General features: G+C 37.8%; 1 protein-coding gene across 1 annotated transcript; it reads left to right on the top strand.

The window, feature by feature from the left end:
* Positions 1–1,311: 1,311 nt before the first annotated feature.
* On the top strand, positions 1,312–6,963 carry LOC124645179 (alpha-mannosidase 2-like). Its single transcript, XM_047184945.1, has 6 exons — positions 1,312–1,390; positions 1,500–2,308; positions 2,377–2,469; positions 3,383–3,577; positions 3,654–3,765; positions 3,859–6,963. The coding sequence occupies exons 1-6, from the start codon at positions 1,312–1,314 to the stop codon at positions 6,525–6,527; spliced, it is 3,957 nt and encodes a 1,318-aa protein (XP_047040901.1). The 3' UTR covers positions 6,528–6,963.
* Positions 6,964–7,909: the final 946 nt, after the last annotated feature.

Here is a 7,909-nt window from a genome sequence, read left to right as displayed (position 1 = left end):
ATCAACAACTCCCAGTTTAGATTCCTTATTGTAAATTGATTAGGCTGATATATCACTAACAAAACCATAAGAAATAATCTTAAAAGACACATTTAAACTTATAACTTACCATTTCTTTAAATCACTTCATAGATAATAATAGAATCGTGTTTATATTTGGCAGTCACGTTTGTGCGAAGCCGGCGTTTCACCCCTAACTTAGGGGTCGCGGCCAATCGATAAAACACCTCCCATTTTGAAGGGTTGCTAGCTTTTTAGTTTCTAACTTCATTGTTTTCTACCGCGCATGCGTGTGCGGTATATTTATTTTGCGAAGATAGTACGCAAAAATACCGGTAAAAATAATGGTAGCCGACCCCAACTTAGTTGGGAAAAAGCTCCGAAGATGATGAATACGCGAAATAGTTTCATAATAATTGGGTACCCAGGTACTCTAATTTTGGTTCCACTGACTTTACGAAGAAACTTTAGCTAGGTAAAACCAATTTTAAATTAGACAATCTCTTATGATATTTTCTATATACCTTACAATACCTATGGTCGTTTTAAAATAGTATGGTTACGGTTAATGTACGTGGGGAAAAACAAACAAACAAACAATTTATACACCAATTGATTTTTTTTCTAAAAAATGTGTGCTTTAAAAGTTGCTACACTTCCCAGGCTAGCACCTTATTGGTCTAGATCTAGGGATTTAAAGGTCTAGGCAGTTTTAGATATTATTGATTTTATATATTTAGAATCGCCTGCCAATTCCTAAATTTGTAACTCTGTTAAGATATACCCTCTTCCTTCTATCGATAGAATATCGTCGGAAATAGCACTGTCAGCGATTCACATTCAATTCATTTCATTAATTCAATTTTCCATTTGACGCTGATCTGTTTCAGTGTTTACATAATAAAGATATTTTAGACCATCAATGATGAATACTTCAGCAATTCCCAAAACTATTCATGGAAAGTTGCTTCCTTATGTACAACCGAACATCTCATCATCTGCCTACTCTTTTTCCAACTAAGGGGTCGGCTTCCAGTCGCACCGGATGCAACTGAGTATATCCATCCGTTATACAAAGTCGTAGTATTAAAATGTATGTCAAGCATTGCTTATATATTTATCAAAAACATTGACAATTACCTACTGTTGAACTGCGACCTTTTTCAAAACATATAACGGTGAGTGTAGAAACCAAAAATGTTTGCAAACAAGTATAATGTGACATGAGACTGTAGGTAAACTATCGCTGAATGAATATTTTTCAAACAAGCGTGATGATGTAGAGCGCTTCAGTCGTCCACTGGCGAGGCAATGGCCAGTGTCGTCCGAGTGTCGTGCGTACTCGCGATCATTTTACTTCTCACCGCCAAAATCACGTGCTATGAGAAAAGTAAGACAAACTTACACTAGTTTAATTAATAAAGTGTTTATTTATCAAAGTGCACTAACAAAATATTTTTAATTATAATATTAAAATTAACCAAGGTTGCAACTTCCAGCGCTGCGCAAAATCGTTCGTAACCAATCGAAAATGGTGCAAAGACCGTTCAGTGAGAATTCTGGGCCAGAAACTATTTGGAGGAATATGAGTTATCCACACTTCGGGCATGTCAACCAAGCATTACTGTTCCCGGGAATCGCACAAATGAAAACTGTATTCCACAATATGCAAAGGCCTAAGATATCGACCATCCTGACGTCCCTCGAGACAAATAAAGGCAAAGCTTCTTACTCAAAAATGAAGATAACGAAGCCAGACAATATGCCAAATGAACTTAGACTGACCAGAAATACTTTGACAGAAACTAACGTGACTGCTCAACCACCCAAAGAAACACGTGAGCTGAGAAAACCAGAAGCACGTAACATGAGCACCGTGAACAACTTAAAGTTGTCAATTAAGAACTACTATCAGATACCAAATCCGTCCAGGTTCTTCCCGCCAATTGAGGAACATGATATACAAAGCGTGGAACAAAAGACAACCAGTAAAGAGAGCACAGTTCTCATCCCTGACTTTCGCGAAACAACTAAAGATAAAGAAGATTTACAAGTAAAAGGTATTTTAATACCAAAAACGAAAGCTAAAGAACCAATAGAAGATACAGTCGTTCGAAGAGAAATGATACACAGTATCATTGAAATTGATCCTGATAATGAAAAGGCTGACTTTCTTATTGAAGGGCTACCTATGGACAGTACGATGTTCAGCTATAATTTGACAACAGACCCTTATACTTGTTCCATTATTAGGACTACATACACTGACATTGATGCACAGGAGAAATTCTCTACGTTAAACATAGAGGTAAGATTAACAGACCTGTGAGGTAAACGATAGTTCTACAATTGATTAAAGCTATATTCAAATTGCAGCCGTTCTGGATACCCAGAAGACATTTCTGGAATCACATTTTTGACAGTCGCTACGAATCTCTAATGAGAAATTCGAAATGGCCCCCACTCAAGGTAATAACGAACTCTGTTAGTCATATACCTAAGCATTGTCGAACTGCGATTTATTAAAGATGTAACGTAATTAACGCACACCCTCAAACACCCCAATTAGAATATTATGTTGTAATTCATATCCTATTTTTTTTATTTGACATGCATTGTTAGTGACTCAATTAGTGAGAACTTAATTCGTTTGCGGAAAATACGACTGGCGTTGTCGCTCCCATATAGCCCTTGTTAGCCATCAGCGCCAGTGCTTAAATCAATCAACTTGACATGGATTCCGCTTAAATCATCTTTTATAGATGTTAACAACACATACAGTTGTCAAGAAAGTCGATTTTAAGTCTTATTACTTTGACTTACGGTCCATTTCAATTTGATTTGACTGCACGGTGTTAACTTGACAATTATTTCCGTATTTTTAATTATTTTTGGGAAAAAATACCTATAAGATATTAAAAACAAAAATCGATTCAAGTAAATAATTCTGAACAACCTTTTTTCAGGATCTGCGTTAATTAAGTTACTTTTTGTAGGTATATGTAGACCTTACATAAGCCAGTATTAATTTTTGGTTCGACTATTTCACACTTGAAATTATTATACTTTCCCAATTTGATTCCATGACATTGAAAAATTATATGTTAAAACTAAAAAACACGCATTTAGCTCGTACTAAAAATGACAAAATAATGCGGACATTTAGTTTGATGAAAGAAAGCGTGGAGCATTACGTAATCATCATCTCCCGAGCCTTTTTCCCAACTATGTTGGGTTCGGCTTCCAGTCTAAACGGATGTAGCTGGGCATTTACGTAATATTAACTGTTTTTGGACAAAACGCTCCACGCCTTCTTTACATATGTAGTTAATTACAAGTGAAGCTAATATAAGCGTGTTTATAAACGCACACTATCTTTCAGGTCATACTAGTCCCTCGCACGCATATTGATACAATTTGGAGGCGAACATTTGAGCAATATCATAAAGACAGCGTAAGTAAGATCCTGTCGAACATTGTGAAGAAACTACAATTCTACAGTAACTTAACATTTAGCTGGAACGAAGTTTCTCACTTAAGTTATTGGTGGAGAACGACCACACACAGAAATCGCGCGGTAAGAAAAATAATATAACTTCCAAGTCTAACATACTGTCAAAAACGTTGATAATATTCATTTTTTTTTTATTCAGGCGTTTAGAAAATTATTGAGACAAGGAAGACTTGAAATAACAACGGGAGGGTGGGTCGAACCTGACGAAGCAACGTCTCATGTATTTGGACTCGTGCATCAACTGATTGAAGGTGATTGTCTGTTTATTTACTAACACGGACAACACAAACACATCATTACATAGTAAACAAAAGCCGTAACTACAACAACTCATTAATTTTCAGGGCATCAATGGCTGAAACAACATTTAAATTATACCCCAAAGGTAGGCTGGCTAACCAACAGTGTGACCCACAGTCCAACTATGGTATACCTCCTCGCCTCATCGAACATCAATCAAATGGTCTTCACAAATGTTCATTACGCATGGGAACAATATCTAGCGGAGTATCAATACAGCGACTTTGTTTGGCTTCAAAATTGGGATGATGATAAATCGTTTCCTTCGAGTCTGAATGATGAGTTAGGCAGAATGGGAAGTGAGCGCTACCCGAAGCATGCAGTCTTAGCTCACTATCTGCAATTCAACTCTGCTGGGTTTAAAGCGTGCGGACCAAATTCCGCTCTCTGTGTTTCAGAATATAATTTTGCTACAAACCACAAAAACCTTGATATAAGTGCATACAACGTCAAAGAGAAAGCAGAACTGCTTCTAGAACAATATTCTAAAACAGGAACTATTTCACCACACAATAATATAATAGCACCCCTAGGCGGAGCATATCATTACGAAACGCAATCAGAATTTGATTTTCAGTATAATAATTATCAGAAAATAGCTGATTTTATTACAGCCAATAAAGATATTTATAAAGCCACAATAGAATTCGGAACAGTGAAGGACTATTTTGATAGTGTAAAAGAAAAGTATAAAAACTTTCATAGTCTTAAAGGAGACTTTTTAAATTATGCTGATATCGCTAATGGAAGCCCCGCGTACTGGACGGGCTTTTACACATCTAGACCTTTCACTAAAATTTTACTGAGGCGTCTGCAGGCCACCCTGCGTACTACAGAAATATTATTTTCTTTTGCTTTAAATTTTAAAGTTTTTCGAGGCACCAACATTTCCCAGATATATGACGTCCTTATAAAAGCAAGGGAGACAGTAGCGCGTCTTATTGATCGTAATGCCGGCAGTGGCACAGTATCAGCTAACGCTTTGAAATACGTTCACAACCAGATCCTGGTGACCGTCAAAGACTGCTGGTACATACAGGAACTGGCGGCAAGCTTCCTCAGTCTCAAGCCTGATACACACATCCCTTATTTACAAAAGTATGTGTACAGAGACGGTGAGTTCACTTCAGTATTTAGGTCAGTTGCACCTGGAGATCAAGTTTATATATTTAACTCCTTAAGTCACGAACGGACGGAAATTGTGGAACTCATTACTAGATATCCAAATATCAGAGTAGTGGATCACAATAAAAAAGATGTAACTGTTCAGATAAATCCCGTCTGGAAATATACTTCAGACAACTTGATTAAACTATCGAGAACGTTTTACAAAATTATCTTTGCTGTTATGGTGCCTCCAATGACTCTCGAGCTATTTAAAATTAAAGAGACGTACGATGCTTCGCAAAATGCTGCAACATTATATTGTTTATCTTGTCATGTTGACGATGTCGTGAATAATGGTTCGATATTTCCGTTTACAATTCAACCAATACAATCAGGAGACATACAACTTGAAAGTTACAAACATCGTCTCTTATTCGACGAATATACTGGCTTTATGAAGACTGTTATTGAGAAAGAAACAAATATTGAGAAGTCTGTATTTGTTGACTACGGAGCATTCAGAGATTCTGATGTGAACTCGGGGATGTTTCTATTCAATACAAATCTTAGTAAACCACTGCAAGACGTTCTCACGGGATACAGACTGGGGGTTAAGAAGAAGATTATGTTAATTGTATCAGGACTGGTGACGACGGAATTGACTAGCATTTACGGTCGACTGTTACAACACACAACCAAAATTTTCAATCTTATAAGAGGCCCATTGTCAAATGCTATTTACATTGAAAGCAAAGTTGACTACGACGTGTCCCCGAAGAACAGGGAGCTAGAACTATTTCTTTCCATTCAGACAGATATAGGGAATGGTAACCCACCACAGATATTTACTGATAACAATGGTTTCCAATACACGTCGCGCGTTTTGAATATAAGTAGACGCATTGAATCTAACATGTACCCAATAACAAACATGGCTTTTATACAAGATAGAAAGAACCGGCTAACTTTCATAACGGATCATGCTCAGGGAGTGACTGCTCTGCAGGAAGGCCAGCTGTTGTTCATGCTGGATCGACGAGTCCTGTTCAACGACGGCCGAGGAACTCACGAGGGCCTGGCCGACAGTACCATGACCTGCCACAGGAATTACATATTACTGGAGAATCTCATAGACTCAAGCAAGAGCTTCACTCGGTATCCCCGAACTGATGAATTAGTCTTACCCAGTTTATCAGCGTTGTATCTCGCCAACTCATTAGATTACTTCCTGGACATATTTATTATTGACAAGAACCACACAAATCTTTGCTATTATACATTTTTGCCGTTGATCAAAACCGCATTTCCATGCGATATTGCTTTGATCAACTTTAGAGCAATTTTGCACAGGGGTAGTCCGCGGAATACTGATCCGAACGGCGCGCTCATGATACTGCATCGGCAAAGTTTCTCCTGCCAAATAGATAATCCTGCAGACTTACACTGTAGCGGTGATCCTAATTTGACGATAAAGAAGATTTTACGTAATACAAAGTCGGTTCATCAAACAAATCTGCCGGGCACAGACGAAGGTGTGCCCATCTACGTGCTTAGTCATTCCAACTTCGCGCCTATGGAGTTAACCACGCTTAGGATACAGTTTTAAATGTGTTTCAACATAGCTGTTGATCTCTTTTGTCTGTTTTTAAATACACACGATCAAACACAAGTGTGGAGTACCTGATATCATGTATCCTGTCCCGTGGGAAATCGGACTGTTGTTGAAAGAAGATCTTATTCTGAGCAACTCACACACGGAAGTAATGAAGTCGAGATTCAATTTCAATAATCTGTTGATCAACACAAAGAAATGCATTTCAAGGCGAAATTAATCTGTGTGAAAGATTCAGCTTCCACCCGTGGGAACTTCTTCGTGCACCTGGACAAAGTGGCCAAAAGCATTTTTGTTAAAGTAGTCCTTCTCGATAAATGGGTATCTGGCACTGACTAAACTTTAAGAGCCATGTGAAAGTTTTATATTGTCCCTTTCAGTGTTTTATGAAGTCTGTTTCAGTTTTTTTTATTAAAATTATAATAGTGTGTTCAACCAAACAAACAAACTTCAGCTTTTAGTAGGTATAGATTTAGTTTGTATAATTAGTCTGTAAGTTACGCTTCTGTAAGTCTGATTGAAATAAATCTGTGTTTGTATGGATTTTGGGAAAATAAAACGAAATAAGTACCTACTTGCCTCGATCCTAGTTCTCACTTTATTTACCTACATTTTCATCATTTGCCTATCCATTTTCCAACTATGCTGAGGTCTACTTCCATTCTAACTTAATGCAGCTGAGGACCAGCGTTTTACAAGGAGCGACTGCCTATCTGACCTCCTCAACCCAATCAGGTACCCGGGCAACCCAATACCTCTAGGTAAGACTGGTTGTCAGACTTACTGGCTTCTCAATACCCGTAAAGATTGCCAAAGATGTTTAAATGACAGTTTAGCGTGCCCTCCGAAACTACCGAAGAAACCGAGGATAAAATATAGCCCATATTACTCAGGAAGAGTGTAGCTTTCCAACAGTGATCAATATTTTTTCAAATCGATTCTTTAGTTTCGGAGCCTTTAGGGTACAAACTAATTGCCATTTGTCTTCACGTTACTTCATGGCAGGAAAGTTTGCTGGTTCAAACTTCAAACTGCCAGACATTCTGGTTTCTTACCTACAGGTAGGTAACACCGGTCCAAGGTCCAAGTTTCGTAAAATCTAGGTACCTACATTCTAGATACATTCACAATGTTGTAAGTCCCAACGCACATAAGGTAGAGTTTGCTGCGGACTGACACATAAGCCCATATACTAGATTAGCGTAAAACTGATACTACTCATTGAATTAGCTATAAAACACCAAAAGAAAATAATATTAATTTCCCATTATCGTTTAATTGTTGATAACACACCGCTCAGTTGGCAGCACTGAGTCTTTTATTATCTGTGGTTCGACGCACTGTCTTTATTCTCTGTGTTCGTCCCTGTTTATTGG

This window comes from Helicoverpa zea, chromosome 31, assembly GCF_022581195.2.
Source record: "Helicoverpa zea isolate HzStark_Cry1AcR chromosome 31, ilHelZeax1.1, whole genome shotgun sequence".
Lineage (NCBI taxonomy): Eukaryota > Metazoa > Arthropoda > Insecta > Lepidoptera > Noctuidae > Helicoverpa > Helicoverpa zea.
Note: the sequence above shows the minus strand (reverse complement) of the source record. Positions and strands in the feature narration are given on the sequence as shown.

What these genes read in the sequence shown, in the direction of transcription:
- LOC124645179 (XM_047184945.1), top strand. Translation starts at nt 1,312, where the DNA reads ATGGCCAGTGTCGTCCGAGTGTCGTGCGTACTCGCGATCATTTTACTT. An exon ending in AATCACGTGCTATGAGAAAA is followed by an intron (nt 1,391 to 1,499) that starts GTAAGACAAACT and finishes TGCAACTTCCAG; the next exon opens with CGCTGCGCAAAATCGTTCGT. An exon ending in CGTGCATCAACTGATTGAAG is followed by an intron (nt 3,766 to 3,858) that starts GTGATTGTCTGT and finishes ATTAATTTTCAG; the next exon opens with GGCATCAATGGCTGAAACAA.